Here is a 16,105-nt window from a genome sequence, read left to right on the forward strand (position 1 = left end):
GATTTGTATTGGAGAATCCCAACAAGTAGGTCCACTTTAGGTCTATACTCCATCTACTAGGATTTGAAATAAGAGGGGAATCCAAAGCTGGGCGTGGTGGCTCCTGCCTGTAATCCTAGCACTCTGAGAGGCTGAGGTGGGTGGACTGCTTGAGCTCAGGAGTTCCAAGACTAGCCTGAGCTAGAGCCAGACCCTGTCTCTAAAAATAGCCAAGTGTTGTGGCAGGCACCTGAGGTCTCAGCTATTCAGGAGGCTAAGGCAAGAGGATCACTTGAGCCCAGGAGTTTGAGGCTGTTGTGAGTTATGACACCATGGTAACAAAGTGCGACTCTGTCTGAAAAAAAGGGGGGGAAATCCAGTCAATATAACCTCTTCTACTATACTCAGAGACTTGACTGTCAGTACAGAATTCCTTCCCTCCCCATCTTATCTTGAGGTTCTTTTCTCACAAAAAGGATAGAGACCCCTGTAATACTGTGCTACACCTTTCACAGAGCAAGTACCCAGACTGACTACATTTCAGTTTTGGAATCAGCCCACACTAAATCTCACTGGATTGCAGATGACCAAAATAGAAGCCTTCTCACTCACAGATTTGAATCTCATAGTAGGTTTTATTTTAGTGATCAAAATAATGCAGTAAATAGAATCTATACTGATTTAACATTAGACATGCACCTGTACCTGAAACTCCTATTAATTTTTGACTGGCCTAAATCTTTACAACTTATTTAGGCACATCTTTAAATTATCTGTGCCCTGATATACAGGGTAAAATTAACTCCTTCCTTGTGGCTGTCAGTAATGAGAATTATGTTCAAAAGACAGATTCCTTTGCAGTTAAAGGCCTCTAGATTTTGACTTCCTATAGTACCTTGAGACCACACTTTAATATAAATCTCAGTATAGGGAGGGAAATAATCTAGAAAGCTGAAGTGCACTGTATGAACACTCTATAGATCTTTTTTCCAACAATGATAATCGACCACTAGATAAGGAGGCCCATAGTTAAGTGCCAAATTATCCTCCCCCCGCTGCCATACTTTCTGAAAGACACAATGCTCTCCCCAGAAATCTGAAATGAATCCACATAAGTGAGAGATTTTACCTATGTAGTCTCACTATCAAATTACAGAAAGCAGTTCCACTATCAAAATTACAGGAAGCAGTTAAGGGGACTTTAAGAAAAGCATAGTCCCATACACAGTAATACACATCTAATAGTTTTCCATCCAACTGTCAATTATTTTCACAAGATTGGCATTAAAAAACACAACCAAATACACATATAGCCCTCAAGCCCCCCCAACACAAAAATTGGTCTTTGTTCATTCTCAGATGATATGATGTCCCAAGAGTGACAGAAGGTGGGAGCCAATCTCCCCATAGCCATTTCTTAAATCATCTCATAAACAGCTCTTCATTTCTTGAACTACCTTCCTCTTCCAAAGAGGTAAAGCTGAGATCAGTCAGAAAGGCTTTCTGAGAAGACTGGCTTGGATTTCTGGGTCTGTTCCAGTCGGTTCAAGATGAATTGGCTTGTATCAATGAAGCGCTCAACGCAGTTCACAAAACAGGCCTCAGCCCGACTGTCCAACTTTGGCCCAGGCTTGTCCATGCACTTCTCCTGCTCAGGACAAGATACAGAATCACAAGGGGAACTTGGAAATTAAAATAAAATAGGGGTATTTTACTTCTTATTGCTTAGAGGTAAAACTTCACCTAAAAATAGTATCAAATGTTGAGATTTAGTTCATCCTTTAAGAAGATGCTGTTTAAAGCTTGCTTTGAAATGCTTTGCAACAAGGTAGGAAGCAACCGTGCCCTTTCTACAGTAGAACCTGAACTCAACACCCAAGATGATCTCTGCAGTTCTTGAAAGAGATTGTTTTTTTTTTCTTTTTTTTATTAAATCATAGCTGTGTACATTAATATGATCATGGGGCACCATACACTTGGTTCATAGATCGTTTGACACATTTTCATCACACTAGTTAACATAGCTTTCATAGCATTTTCTTAGTTATTTTGCTAAGACCTTTACATTCCACATTTACTAGGATTCACATATACCCTTGTAAGATGCACCGCAGGTGTAATCCCATTAATCCCCCTCCCTCCACCTACCTCCCCCCTCCCTCCCCTCCCTTTCCCCCTTCTCCCTATTCTTAGGTTGTAACTGGGTTATAGCTTTCATGTGAAGGTCCTACATTAGTTTCATAATAAGGGTGAGTACATTGGGTACTTTTTCTTCCATTCTTGAGACACTTTACTAAGAAGAATATGTTCCCAGCTCCATCCATGTAAACATGAAAGAGGTAAAGTCTCCATCTTTTTTTAAGGCTGCATAGTATTCCATGGTGTCCCTTTAGAGACAAAAGAATCTATTCACTGTTTTTTTGCCATATGAGTGATAATGCTTTCATTTATGACAGATATCTATTCCTGGGGACCTATTTTTCAGGCAATTATTTTCTGTTGGGAAAAAAATTACACAGAAAACGGATGTTCCAGTACCAGTCATGGGAAAACAGAAAAAAATATTGTGAATTAAAATGTTATGTTGTTCTGGTTTTACAAAAATGTGTTTATGCTACTTAAAAAAAATAAATCATAACTATGTACATTAAAAAATAAAAATAAAAATAGTATCAAATATGTTAATAGCTCACATTTAGCAGCTTACCAAGTGTGGAGCAATTTTCTCAAATACATTAAATTCTCACAACCCTATGTAGATACCATTATAAATCCTCTTTTACAAAGAGGGAAACGGTGGCATAGAGATACCTTGCCCAAAGTCATAGGGCCAGAAAATGGTAGAGCTATTACAGAGCAAGAAAAATGGCAAAATACAAATGAAGTAACTTTTTGCTCTGATTGGTTGGAACTCCATAATGCTTCTTGCATTAAATACCTTTCAATTAACTGAAGAATAAAGGGTGAAAGAATAAATCATTACAGCAAGACACCATAACACCTATCAAAGGAAAAAAAAAAGTCTATGACCCAAGATTCTGTAACCTTGTCTACTTAATCCAGAAGTTCCTGAATCCTCTCACAATGAATGGAAAATTGTATGAATTTTCCTAAAGGGCCCACAGCTTACAGATTATTAAAGGAGTCCTTAATCACACCCACTCCTGGCCCAAAAGTAAGGAATCACAGATTTTTTAAACAGAATTAAAGCATTCTGGTCCAAAGCAGACCAGCATTAAATAAACATTTGATAAGTAAGTTTATGGGAAAAGAACTATAGAAACCGATGACTGTATATAGTTCAAGTTAAGTTAAAATTTTGGTTCATTATTCTCTTCGGTGTACACAAGCCTCAGACCTTCCAATGCCAAGAAAAATAATCCTGGACCTCTGAATTCTGTGAATTTTGTACATCAACGGAGAATAGTATGTTGTCCTTGGCAACTAGAACACTTTGACCTCAAGCTGCAAATGCCTTCCACCCTTTTGCCAAAGTCCCCTCACAGGGCAGACTCAAACTCCTCAACCTTCAGACCTGAAACGGCTTGGTATTACACAACAATCCAACAAGAAGATAAATAAGTGTGTATGTTGGAAGAGATTACGCCACTTTTACAGTTAGTGGACTAGAGCCATTCATTTCTCCCTAGGGAGAATTACAACTGGATAGTCAAGGTAAATCCTGAGGAGTCCAGGAATAGTAGATTCACTGATTCACTAACTCTCTGGGACTCGGATTTCCCCAAAGTAAAATCCCAGCATTGGGGCTCTGATCAGTCTTGGTGACCAAGTAGTAGATAGTTTCAACTTAGGGTGCCAGAAAGCGCTGGGTGGGACAGCGGCATGTCTTCTTTGATCCACAGTCCTATGGATCAACAAAGCCAAGGTCCCGACTGACAGTCCACTGAGAAGTGGAATCACCTTTCTTTCTCCCTTCTGGCTCGGCCTGAGAAAACCTGAGAAGACCAAGGGGTGCTTTCAGATCCACCCTCATCCCGAATCCCCGATGTCGCCGATAGCCCCACAGGGTAAGGACCGGGGTAGAGTACTGTACAGGTCCCAGCCCTAGGATCCTCACCCAACAAAGTTCGGTCATCTGGTGCACCAGCTGCTGGAAGCGCTGTTTCTGAGTCTCCACCTCAATGAAATGCTGCAACTGAGGGTCCACGGCGCCCAAACCCGCGGCGGAAGAAGAAGAAGAGGAATCCATCCCAGCGCGACCACGCGTGCGGAGACCAACTCCGCACCAACTCACCGACCTTCACGTGTCTCCGCGACGGAACCGGAACCACAACCCGTCGCCTTCGGGACCGCCCCGCGAGCTCACTGCGCCGGCGTGACGCCGGGAAGTGGAGCGCCGCCATCTCCCGCCATCTTTCGCGTCTCGCAGCCGGGGCGGCCCTCCGTTCCCAGCACGCCGGGTTCCCCTCCTGGGAGCCGCAACTCTGCGGCGACACCCGGTCTGTGCCTGGATGTCTCAGAGCTTGCAACCCAGCGCCGAGGTGTAATGGAGATGTTATTCCAAAAAGAAAGGAATAAAGGAAAACAAGAAGCTACTTCCGACCCTGTGGGTCGGTTGTGGGCCTGCCCGAAAGCCCCGCCCCTGCCGGCTTCCAAATTAGCCCGCGCTTTCCCAATTGGCTCGCGCTTTCCCGACTGCCTGGGTTGCGCGCCGCCGGGACTGCTGGCCTCTTCGTTATTGGTTCTGAGACTCTGGCTCCAGGTTTTTAAACGGAATTTTCATCTCCCCGACCTAGCGAAATGAGGCTCTCGCAGAGTTTGTCCCCAGCTTTCAGATTCACTCAGCTATAGCATGCCTACTGTGACATGACAGGCCCTGTGCTTTGGCTTGTGAATTCATCTCTGATTTGGAGGCAGGATTTAACAAAAGCAAGAGAGATTAGGTGGTGCCAATGCTCAGTGGGTAGGGAGCCGGCCACATACACCAAGTCTGGTAGGTTCGAACCCGGCCCGGGCCTGCTAAAGCAACAATGACAACTGCAACCAAAAAATAGCCGGGCACCTGTAGTCCCAGCTACTTAGGAGGCTGAGGCAAGAGAATCGCTTAAGCCCAAGAGTTAGAGGTTGCTGTGAGCTGTGACGCGATGGCACAGTACCGAGGGCGACACAGTGGGACTCTGTCTCAAAAACAAAACAAAGAAAAAAAAAGCAGGAGAGGTTAAATTAGAGGATACCGTTCTTGATCTGAGTGCATCAAACCATTATCACACAATAGCTTTCTTTTCATCAGAAAATTTCCCTAGGGGCGGTGCCTGTGGCACAGTGGGTGGGGCGCTGACCCCATATACCGACAGTGGTGGGTTCGAAACCCGGCCCCGGCCAAACTGCAACAAAAAATAGCCGGGCGGCTTGAGCATGCATTCTAAACTTTTTTTTTTTTTTTAATTTGGTGTTTTCTCCCCCTCCTTTCCCTTAACCCTAAATATCAAGGACAAGAATTGTTAGGATAAAAAGAGAACTTAGAACCCGAAAGAATAAAGAAAGAATGAAATTAATACGACAAAATAAAAAAATAGCCGGACTTTGTGGCGGGTGCCTGTTAAGTCCCAGCTACTCGGGAGGCTGAGGCAAGAGAATCGCCTAAGCCGAAGAGCTGGAGGTTGCTGTTAGTTGTGACGCCACGGCACTCTACCGAGGGCAACAAAAGTGAGACTCTGTCTCTAAAATAAATAAATAAATAAATAAATAAAGGCGGGCAGCGCCTGAGGCTCAAAGGAGTCGGGCGCCGGCCCCATATACCAGAGGTGGCAGGTTCAAACCCAGCCCCAGTCAAAAAAATAAAAAATAGCTTTCTTGAACACTGTGATAGGGCGCTTCAGGGAGGTTGCACGATTAATCAAGATATCAGAGGCTTTCATGCTTTCTAGTAATTTTATTTTATCAAAACACCCTCCCATTTTTAAGACACCATTTTGTCCTTTCCAAACGGCCCGCAAAGCTGAAATGCCTACCCAAAGATTTAGACCCCTTGTGAGACTATTTACATCCCTCCCTCCCCCAAAATGTTTCCATCCTAACTAAATTCAGTCTGTGTTTATACTCTTGGGAAATTTCATGGGGGGGGCAATGCCAGGCACAATAATTCCTTGGCCTTTGCTCAAAAGGCACTATCCCAGGGAATCAAAGAAGAGAGGCATTCCTAGATGTAGAGGGGAGTCTTTATGTAGTCAGTGGGAGCATAGGTTCCAGGGCCTGTGAGACTGGAAGTTCCTCAGAGAAGAGAAATTGGGGCTTGTGGAGGAGAGGAGTAGAGCCAAGCTTATTAGTGAGCTCAGGATTCTTCATCCATCACATCTAGAATATTGCCGAGAAGAATTTTGAAAGTGGGACGTTCATCTGCTTTCTAAAACCAAAGAAAAGGTGTTGTGTTATAGTGGTGAAAATCCAGAATTCAAGGGAAATGCAATGAATAAGCAGCAATTGTTTATTAAGTATTTACTGTAGACCTACTAGCCTACTCTGTCAGTTATGAAAGAAAAAAAAAAAAAAAAGGAAGGCTTGGTGCCCCTAGCTTAGCAGTTAGGGTGCCAGCCACATACACCAGGGCTGGCGGGTTCAAATCGGGCCCAGGCCTGCTAAACAACAATGATAACAACAACAAAATAGCTGGGCATTGGGGCGGGCACCTGTAGTCCCAGCTACTTGGGAGGCTGAGGCAAGAGAATTGCTTAAGCCCAAGAGTATGAAGTTGCTGTGAGCTGTGACACAACAGTACTCTACGGAGAGCAACATAATGAGACTCTTATCTCAAAAAAAAAAAAAAAAAAAGAAATAGGAGGCAGTGCCTATGGCTCAGTCGGTAGGGCGCCGGCCCCATATACCCAGGGTGGCGGGTTCATACCCAGCCCCAGCCAAACTGCAACCAAAAAATAGCTGGGCGTTGTGGCGGGTGCCTGTAAGTCCCAGCTACTCGGGAGGCTGAGGCAAGAGAATCGCCTTAAGCCCAGGAGTTGGAGGTTGCTGTGAGCTGTGTGAGGCCACAGCACTCTACCAAGGGCCATAAAGTGAGACTCTGTCTCTACAAAAAAAAATATAATAATAATAATAAGGAAAGAAACAGCAGCTCTCCATAAAGTCCTTGTGTACTTTTCATTTTTAGTAACTTAGGTTATTAGTGTGATAAGAGAAATTTGTAAATTAAACTGACAAACTTTAATTAAAACTATGGGCAAGTTCATTACCTAATTGTACACAATGCATTCTTATTTTGGTGCCTCAAGCAAAAAATGGCTACCATTTAATTGTAAGTGGTTGGCAGAACAGAAATCCCACAAGCTGTGATAATTTTTGGTTTGGTTTCTTTTTTCTTTCTTCTTCTTCTTTTTTTTTTTTTTTTTTGTAGAGACAGAGTTTCACTTTATTGCCCACGGTAGAGGGCTGTGGGGGTCACACAGCTCACAGCAACCTCCAACTCCTGGACTTAAGTGAGTCCCTTTCCTCAGCCTCCCCAGCAGCTGGGACTACAGGTGCCTGCCACAATGCCCGGCTATTTTTGTTGTTGCAGTTTGGCCTGGGCGGATTTGAACCCGACACCCCTAGTATATGGGGCCGGCGCCCAGCCCACTGAGGCATAAGTGCCTCCCTAGTTTGGTTTCAAACACTGTTTCCATCATCCTCAAACCAAAGTTAAGAAAGAGAATAACAGGCTCGGCGCCTGTAGCTCAAGCCGCTGGGGTGCCAGCCACATACACCAGAGCTGGCAGGTTTAAATACAGCTTGGGCCTGCCAAACAACAATGACAACTATAACCAAAACATAGGCATGTGGTGGGTGCCTGTAGTCCCAGCTACTTGGGAGGCTGAGGCAAGAGAATCACTTAAGCCCAAGAGTTGGAGGTTGTTGTGAGCTGTGACGCCACAACACTCAACCCAGGGAGACAGCTTGAGAATGTCTCAAAAAAAAAAAAAGAAAGAAAGAGAATAACATGGGCGGCGCCTGTGGCTCAGTGAGTAGGGCGCCGGCCCCATATGACGAGGGTGGCGGGTTCAAACCCAGCCCGGGCCAAACTGCAACAAAAAAATAGCCGGGCGTTGTGGCGGGCGCCTGTAGTCCCAGCTATTCGGGAGGCTGAGGCAAGAGAATTGCATAAGCCCAAGAGTTAGAGGTTGCTGTGAGCCGTGTGACACGGCACTCTACCCGAGGGCGGTACAGTGAGACTCTGTCTCTACAAAAAAAAAAAAAAAAGAGAATAACATTTCAAAATTATAATTTATCTCCTGTTGATTGGGCGCCTGTAGCTCAAGCTGCTAAGGGGGCAGCCATGTACACCTGAGCTGGCGGGTTAGAATCCAGCCCGGGCCACCAAACAACAATGATGGCTGCAACCAAAAAATAGTGGGGCGTTCTAACGGGCGCCTGTAGTCCCAAACTTGGGAGGCAGAGGCAGGAGAATCGCTTGAGCCCAGGAGTTGGAGGTTGCTGTGAGCTGTGATGCCACAGCACTCTCCCCAGGGCGACAGCTTGAGGCTCTGTCTCAAAAAAAAAAAAAAATTGTAATCTGCATCTCTGGGCAGGGACTCTGAATGCCTGGGACCTTTTGTTACCACTGTCTAGTCTCCAAACTAAGGCTTTTTTTGAAAGCCCATAGTCTGTAAGCCACTGAGGTTATTTAGTGATTTCAGGGAATATTTATACAAGAAAGGTCTCAATCTGTCAGAACAAAAAAATCAATTTCTTGGTCCTTTAAATCTGCAGTCCTCAAACCTAGCTGAGTATTAGAATTTCCCAGGACATTTAAAAAGAGATTTCTGGGTTCTACTTCAGACATACCTAATTAGAATTTCTGGGGAAGAGGCCCAGTGGTCTGTATTTTTAAAGGCTCCTTAGGGATTCTGATATGCACCCAGTTTTTGTGACCACTACTTTAAATAGGCTGTGGAGAAAATGTCTGTCTGAAATAGTTTTTAAATAGCAGAGTGAGGATGTCCTGGTTGGAAAGAAGCATAAACAATCACCCTTGATCCTGTATCACACAGGAGAGAGAAGGGAAATGACTCCAAGAAGCTCTCTCTCCCTTTCTCCACACATTTTTCTGTGACCTTTGTCATTTGCTCAAGGGAAAGGAGCCAAGTTCTCTCTGATCCAGTTGCCAACTTTTCACCTCACCCAGAGGGTTCCAGATTCACATATGTGTTTGTTGGGCACTGTAAAGAGCGGAGCATTTATTTCCTACTAGAGCAGCGGTTCTCAACCTGTGAGTTGCAACCCACAGGAACTGTATTAAAGGGCTATGGCATTAGGAATGTTAAGAACCACTGTACTAGAGATTTCAGTTGCCAAGGATTTACTGAAAAATGGAGAAGATAACTGGGGAAGAAGCCATGGTGAGATCAGCAAAGTTTTAGTAATAGAGGGACAGACACCTTATTTCCAAAATACCACACCTACCCACATACCCAACCATACACCATATTAAAAAACAAAAATAGGGCGGCGCTTGTGGCTCAAAGGATTGGGGTGCTGGCCCCATCTGCCAGAGGTGGCGGGTTCAAACCCAGCCGTGGCCAAAAACTGCAAAAAAATAAATAAATAAATAAAAGTAACAAAAACAAAACAAACAAAAAACTCTACTAACTATTTTAGTTCCTTTTCAAGTCTTAGAGTTAAAAATATATCTCATTTTGGACCTCAGCCAGAAAAGGTTGGCAGCTAGTGACGTAGAAGAAAGGGCCGATGACTCTCAAAGGAATGAACACAAACTTTCATGACTTTCATGCCCATATTCTTGTCTGAGTGCCTTTGGCTGCCAGCTCATGCTAGGTGATATAGTTTTACAAAACACCTTCTCTAAAGCTGATTTAGTAGTAGGGCCTACTAATTATACTCTGGTGAAAATTGGGGTGGGCTTGGGAAAGCCTCAGGACAGCAGAGGATTGGGGTGCAGGCTGGGATCAGAGAATATGTGCAGCTATCAGTCTATGCCCAAATGACTTGGAGCCATGGAGAATGGGGACTGGCCAGATAAACAGGAAAGTAGGTTCAAGTAAATAATTTAAGAGGTCACAATAAAACACATACCTCATGCCAACAACTGTACATGATGGTGTATACCCTCTCTGAAGCCAGATGAGGCCTGTAAAGTCGTAGGCCTTTTGTAATGTGTTCAGCGGTCTCACTGTTAGTAAATCTTTCATATGGCATCTTCCCCAGGGAGTAAATTTCCCACATCAAAACCCCTAGAAGACAAAAAAAAAAAAAGAAAAAGAAAAGAAAATTATTAAATCAGTTTGCAGTCTTTGGGGTTATAGGGGTCCTAGTCTTCCTAGAACAACAGCAAAGATTAAAATCAGCTGGTTCTTCCCTATGTGCTTTTTTCATTTTTTCCAAACTTCTGCTATGGTAATGACCACACTGCATGGAGTTCAGGGTTGCACTAGATATTAACTCCTCTAGAAGAGAGACAGCATCTTATTTGTCTCTGTAGTTTAAGGGTCCGGCAGAGTTCCTGGTACACAATCAGCATTCAGAAGCTGTCGAAAACTGAATGAAGGCAAGAATTATGTCCAGTTTACTGTTTTTATCCTTAGAAACCCCTGTGATGCCTGATAATAGTAAGCACTCCATGAGGATTAGATGAATGAAAGTAAGAACAATCTCTCTGTGCAGGTTGCAAGGTACCAACTTTCCCATTACATTTCTCTTCCTTTGAGCTATGCCATCTGTATAATCCTACCGCTTACCAAAAGCCCAAATGTCAGATTTGCTGCTGAACTTGCTATACATAAGGACTTCTGGTGGAGACCACCGGACAGGAAACTTGGAGCCTATTGAACTTGTGTATTCATCATCCAGGACATATCTGCAATAGATTCAGGACTTGTTACAAGTAGGATTTGGAGATCTTTGATATTTAAGTTTTCTTGGCACAGTCACAAGAGCAGCACACACACATGCTTACAGCCTTTCATAAAAGCTTCTGCTGGTCAGCCAATACTTTTTACATATGTTACTTTTAACAAATTTCCTATTTTCATATCTGAGCTTTCCTGATTAACAATATGCTACAGGAAGGATGACGTGAAATAAGATCTAGTAGGTATTCCCAGTATTCCCTTCCTTTCCTGGATCCCCCTTTCCTTTCTCTGCTTTTCTTCCCTTCCCTCTATTCTTCAGTTGCCAGTGAGAATTAGACTGATTAAGACAGAAGGAGGGATAAAGCAAAGTCAAAAGGATTAACAGATCAAGATAAAGTACTGGGGGGAAATAACTAAAAAAAAGAAAGGCTGGACATGGTGGCTCACACCTGTAATCCCAGCACTCTAGGAGGCTGAAGTGGGTGGATGGCTTGAGCTCAGGAGTTTGAGAATAGCCTGAACAAGAGAGAGACTCTGGTTCTAAAAAAAAAAAAAACAATAGCTGGGCGTGGAGCCTGGTGCCTGTATTCCCAGCTAATTGGGAGGCTGAGGCAAGGGGATCGCTTGTGCCCAAGACTTTGAGGTTGCTGTGAACTATGATACCACAGCACTCTACCAGGGACAAGAAAGTGACACTCTGTCTCAAAAAAAAAAAAGAAAAAAAAGACATAGCCGGGCATTGTGGCGGGCGCCTGTAGTCCCAGCTACTTGGGAGGCTGAGGCAAGAGAATCGCTTAAGCCCATGAGTTGGAGGTTGCTGTGAGCTGTGTGAGGCCACGGCACTCTACCGAGGGCCATAAAGTGAGACTCTGTCTCTACAAAAAAAAAAAAAAAAGACAGAGAGGGGGCAGAAATAAAGGAGAAAGGACAGGAGAGAAAACAAAACAAAAGGATGAAAGAAATGGTTTAAACAATTCAAAGTAAGAAAAAGGAATAGAAAGTGGAAAACACTAAATTGAGAAGAAAAGAAAGAGGGATTAAAAATTGTAACACCCCCTCAGGTTTGTACTGTGCTTTTTTTTTTTGGAGGTAGAGTTTAACTATGTTGCCCTCGGTAGAGTGCTGTGGCATCACAGCTCACAGCAACCTCCAACTCTTCGGCTTAAGTGATTTTCTTGCCTCAGCCTCTCAAGCAGCTGGGACTACAGGTGCCCGCCACAACACCCGGCTATTTTTTGTTGCAGTTATCATTGTTGTTTAGCTGGCTTAGGTTCAAACCTGCCAGCCTTGGTGTATGTGGCTGGCACCGAAACCACTGTGCTACAGGTGCCACGCCTGTGCTATTTTTTTTGTTGTTTGTTTGTTTTGAGAGAGAGTCTCATTTTGTCACCCTTGGTAGAGTACCATGGTGTCATAGCTCACAGCAACCTCAAACACTTGGGCTCAAGTGATCCTCTTGCCTTAGCCTCCTGAGTAGCTGGGACTACAGGTGCCCACCACAACACCCAGCTACTTTTAGAGACAAGGTCTGGCACTTGCTCAGGTGGTTCTCAAACTCCTGAGCTCAAGCAATCTACCCACCTCAGCCTCCCAGAATGCTAGGATTGCAGGCGTGAGCTATTTTTACTATTAAAGGAAAAGATGAAAAAAGGCACACTCACCTGGACAGGCCAAAGTCAGATACTTTAACAACTCCTTGATCATTTACCAAACAGTTTCGAGCTGCCTGTAGTATAAGAGATGCAAGTGAGACTTCATCCCTGGCACACAGGTCAAAGGCACAAAGCTTCTTCCCACCAGTAGAATGAAGCTAGGGAAGCCTCATTCCCTTCAATACAGAAACCTTCCCTACTAATTAGTGTTTGTTGACACCACTCAGAAATTTTGATGCATTTCCACCCCATGTGGAAAGCAATGAGGTCCTAAACAAAGCCCTGAGGACGTGCAAAACAATTTCATTTACATTGGCAACATTGTTTCTTTCTTTCTTTTTTTTAGACAGAGTCTCACTAAGTCACCCTTGGTACAGCTCACAGAAACCTCAAACTCTTGGGCATAAGTGATCCTCTTACCTCAGCTTCCCAATATCTGGGACTACAGACGCCTGCCACAATGGTCAGCTATTTTTTGTTGCAGTTGTCATTGGTGTTTAGCAGGCCCAGGCCGGGTTCGAACCCGCCACCCTGGGTATATGTGGCTGGCGCTGTAACCACTGTGCTATGGGCACCGAGCCATGCAACATTCTTTCCTTTACTTAAATGCTTAAAAAATTGAGGGAGAGGCTCTGCACCTGTAGCTCAGCAGCTAGGGCACCAGCCACATACGCTGGAGTTGGCAGATTCGAATCCAGCCTGGGGCCTGCCAAACAACAATGATGACAACTACAACAAAAAAATAGCTGGGCATTGTGGCAGGCGCCTATAGTCTCAGCTACTTGGGAGGCTGAGGTCAGAGAATCGCTGAAGCCCAAGAGTTTGAGGTTGCTGTGAGCTGAGATGCCATGGCACTGTACCGAGGGTGACTGTCTCAAAAAAAAATTTTTTTTTTGAGGTAGAACAGGAGGCAAGTTTGGTATTTGCTTTTCTACCCATGAGACCCGGGAAATTTGAGCCTTGGCCTGGCTGAAAGAAACAGGGAAACAAACTCTGATGCCTCCAGGGGCTGGACAGGCAAAGTAAGAATGAAGTGGGGTGAGTGAAAATTGCAGGAAATGGATCACATTTGTCTGGTCTAAAGGAAAGGAAAGCTGAGGTGGGAGGATTGCTTGAGGTCAAGAGTTTAAACCAGCCTGGGCAACCTAATGAGATCCTTTTAATACTTTTTTTTTTTTTGGAGATGGAGTCTCACTTTGTTGCCCTCGGTAGAGTGCTGTAGCATTACAGCTCACAGCAACCTCCAGCTCTTGGGCTTAGGTGATTCTCTTGTCTCAGCCTCTTGAGTAACTGGGACTACAGTTACTGCCACAACGCCTGGCTGTTTTTTGTTGCAATTTGGCCAGGGCTGGGTTCGAACCCACCACCACCCAGCGCCCTACTCACAGAGCCACAGGCACAGCCCTACCTTTTTTTTTTTTTCTTTGATACAAGGTCTCAATTTCTCACCTCATCAGAGCTCACTGAAACTTTGAACTCCTGCGCTTAATTGACCTCCTTGCCTCTGTCTCCTGAGAATACAGGCATTTGCCACCATGCCCAGCTACTTTTTCTATTTCTTTGTAGAGACCAGGTTTTGCCTTGCTCAGCCTGGTCTTGAATTTCTGACCCACTTTGGCCTCCCAAAGTGCTAGGATTATAGGCATGAGCCATGATGCCCAGTCCCCCTTTATCTCCTTTTAAAATATTTTTTAAAACTAACTGGGCATGGTGCTGCATGCTTTTAGTCCTAGTTGCTTGGGAGGCTGAGGTGGGAGAATGGTTTGAGCTCAGGAGTTCGAGGCTATAGTGAGCTATGATCATGGCACTGCACTCCAGCCTGGATGACAGAGACCCTGTCTCTAAAAGTAAATAAAGCAAAGGAGGTGGCCTGTGAGAATGTGGACCTGTTATTTCAAGATGGTCTAAAAACTGTGCTCGCTTCGGCAGCACATATGCTAAAATTGGAAGATGGTCTAAAAACTTTTTCAAGAGAAGCTGGAAATTCTACTTTTTAAAAAAAATGTGAAATGTTTCTTTTTAAGTGTTCAGTATTTGTAATGTTTGAAAAAAAAAAAAACAACAACAAACATGGGCTCGGTGAGGTGGCTCAGGCCTGTAATCCTAGAACTCTGGGAGGCTGAGATGGGTGGATTGCCTGAGCTCACGGGTTGGAGACTAGCCTGAGCAAGAGCGGGACCCCATCTCTAAAAATAGCTGGGCATTGTGGTGGGCACCTGGAGTCCCAGCTACTTGGGAGGCTGAGGCAAGAGAATTGCTTAAGCCCTAGGATTTGAGGTTGCCGTGAGCTGTGATGCCAAGGTACTCTACCAAGGATGACAAAGTGAGACTCTGTCTCAAAAAAAAAGAAAGAAAAGAAAAAAGAAAAAAGCGAACATTCAGAACATGGTGGCTCATGCCTATAATCCTAGCACTCTGGGAGGCCAAGGCAGATGGATTGCTTGAGCTCAGGAGTTCAAGACCAGCCTGAGAAGAGCCATACCCTGTCTCTAAAAATAGCTGGGGGTTTTGTCGGGCACCTGTAGTCCCAGCTTCTCAGGAGGCTAAGGCAAGAGGATGGCTTGAGCCCAAGTTTGAGGTTGCTGTGAGCTGTGATGACACAGCACTCTACTAAGGGTGACAAAGTGAGACTCTGTCTCAAAAAAAAAAAAAAGAAAGAAAGAAAATAAAATAAAAAGAAAAAAACAAACATATGGGCCCCAGGCTCCAGATCATGACTCTGATATAACCAAATGATCGCTCTATGCCAGGAACAGTCTCATTGGGAAGCACAGTTCCTTCTTCTCTGAGTACAGAATGACCAGTGAAGGTCTCCACCTCTTCCTTGTAGGTAGTATGGGGCTGAGGATGAGTGACTGCTCTAGCTCACACCATGGCAGACCTCATAAAGTTGAGGCTGGAGATGTTTGACTGGCTTACCACTAGGGCAGAGGCACACAAAACTTTTAATGTTTTCTAGATAAAACAGAAATGATGATACTAGTAACTCTCCTCAAACACACACGATATCTTCTATTGCTACTTCTACCCCCTCAGCATTTGGTGCCCCACCAATCTTTCTGAGGTCCCACCAGGTCTCGGTGGAGGAACTGCTTTGACTCCAGGTATTCCATGGCTTCGCAGACATCCTTGCACATCTCTAGCAGTTGCTGAGTCTGGAAGCGGTGGCGCATCTCCCTCAGGTAGTTCAGGAGGCAGCCATTGGCCATGTACTCAGTGATGATGAAGATGGGGCGCTGTTTGGTGCAGACGCCATACAACTGCACCAGCTTCTCATGGGAAAGATTCCTATAGGAGAGGCAGCAAAAAACTAGTCCTTCCTTTATGGCTCTACATACTAGTCATAAAGGGACTAAGGAATAGGGGGGTAGGCCTAGGAGTAGAGCATCACATAGGGACCATAATAGCAAGCTTCTTCCTTCCCCCCAAAACCCAAGAGTGGAGTTTAGTGGAGGTAAGCATGGATTTGGAGCCTATCAATTGAACAGGAAACAAGTCTAAGGCTGTAAGAACACTAAGGCTAAATAATCAGTTTCTTTTGAAAGTCTCACTTTCTACATCTACCCCCAAATGCTACTGAGATGGTACACTACTGTGATCAACATTATGCTCAAACAATAGCTAAGGCAAGAAATCATCTTATCAATTAGGACTCTCACC

The 16,105-nt window shown here is 44.5% G+C and overlaps 2 protein-coding genes across 2 annotated transcripts in view; both read right to left on the reverse strand.

Moving 5' to 3' along the window:
- Nucleotides 1–1,303: 1,303 nt before the first annotated feature.
- Nucleotides 1,304–4,429, reverse strand: TIMM8A (translocase of inner mitochondrial membrane 8A). Its single transcript, XM_053580893.1, has 2 exons — nt 4,058–4,429; nt 1,304–1,627 (listed from the first exon to the last, which is right to left on the reverse strand). The coding sequence occupies exons 1-2, from the start codon at nt 4,187–4,189 to the stop codon at nt 1,466–1,468; spliced, it is 294 nt and encodes a 97-aa protein (XP_053436868.1). The 5' UTR covers nt 4,190–4,429; the 3' UTR covers nt 1,304–1,465.
- A 1,429-nt stretch (nt 4,430–5,858) lies between these two features.
- Nucleotides 5,859–16,105, reverse strand: part of BTK (Bruton tyrosine kinase) — a 55,182-nt gene continuing 44,935 nt past the window's right edge. The window contains exons 15-19 of the mRNA XM_053580170.1: nt 15,517–15,733; nt 12,455–12,519; nt 10,680–10,798; nt 10,018–10,175; nt 5,859–6,343 (exon numbers count right to left, since the gene is read on the reverse strand). Coding sequence (XP_053436145.1) covers nt 6,272–6,343; nt 10,018–10,175; nt 10,680–10,798; nt 12,455–12,519; nt 15,517–15,733 — 631 coding nt within the window. The 3' untranslated portion in view covers nt 5,859–6,271. The remainder of the gene's footprint in view (nt 6,344–10,017; nt 10,176–10,679; nt 10,799–12,454; nt 12,520–15,516; nt 15,734–16,105) is intronic.

This window comes from Nycticebus coucang, chromosome X (assembly GCF_027406575.1).
Source record: "Nycticebus coucang isolate mNycCou1 chromosome X, mNycCou1.pri, whole genome shotgun sequence".
In the NCBI taxonomy this organism is placed as follows: Eukaryota; Metazoa; Chordata; class Mammalia; order Primates; family Lorisidae; genus Nycticebus; species Nycticebus coucang.

Coding starts and splice junctions, on each gene's coding strand:
- TIMM8A (XM_053580893.1), bottom strand. CDS start 4,189: ATGGATTCCTCTTCTTCTTCTTCCGCCGCGGGTTTGGGCGCCGTGGAC. Junction 1,628..4,057: donor AGATGACCGAACTTTGTTGG/GTGAGGATCCTA, acceptor TGTCCTGAGCAG/GAGAAGTGCATGGACAAGCC.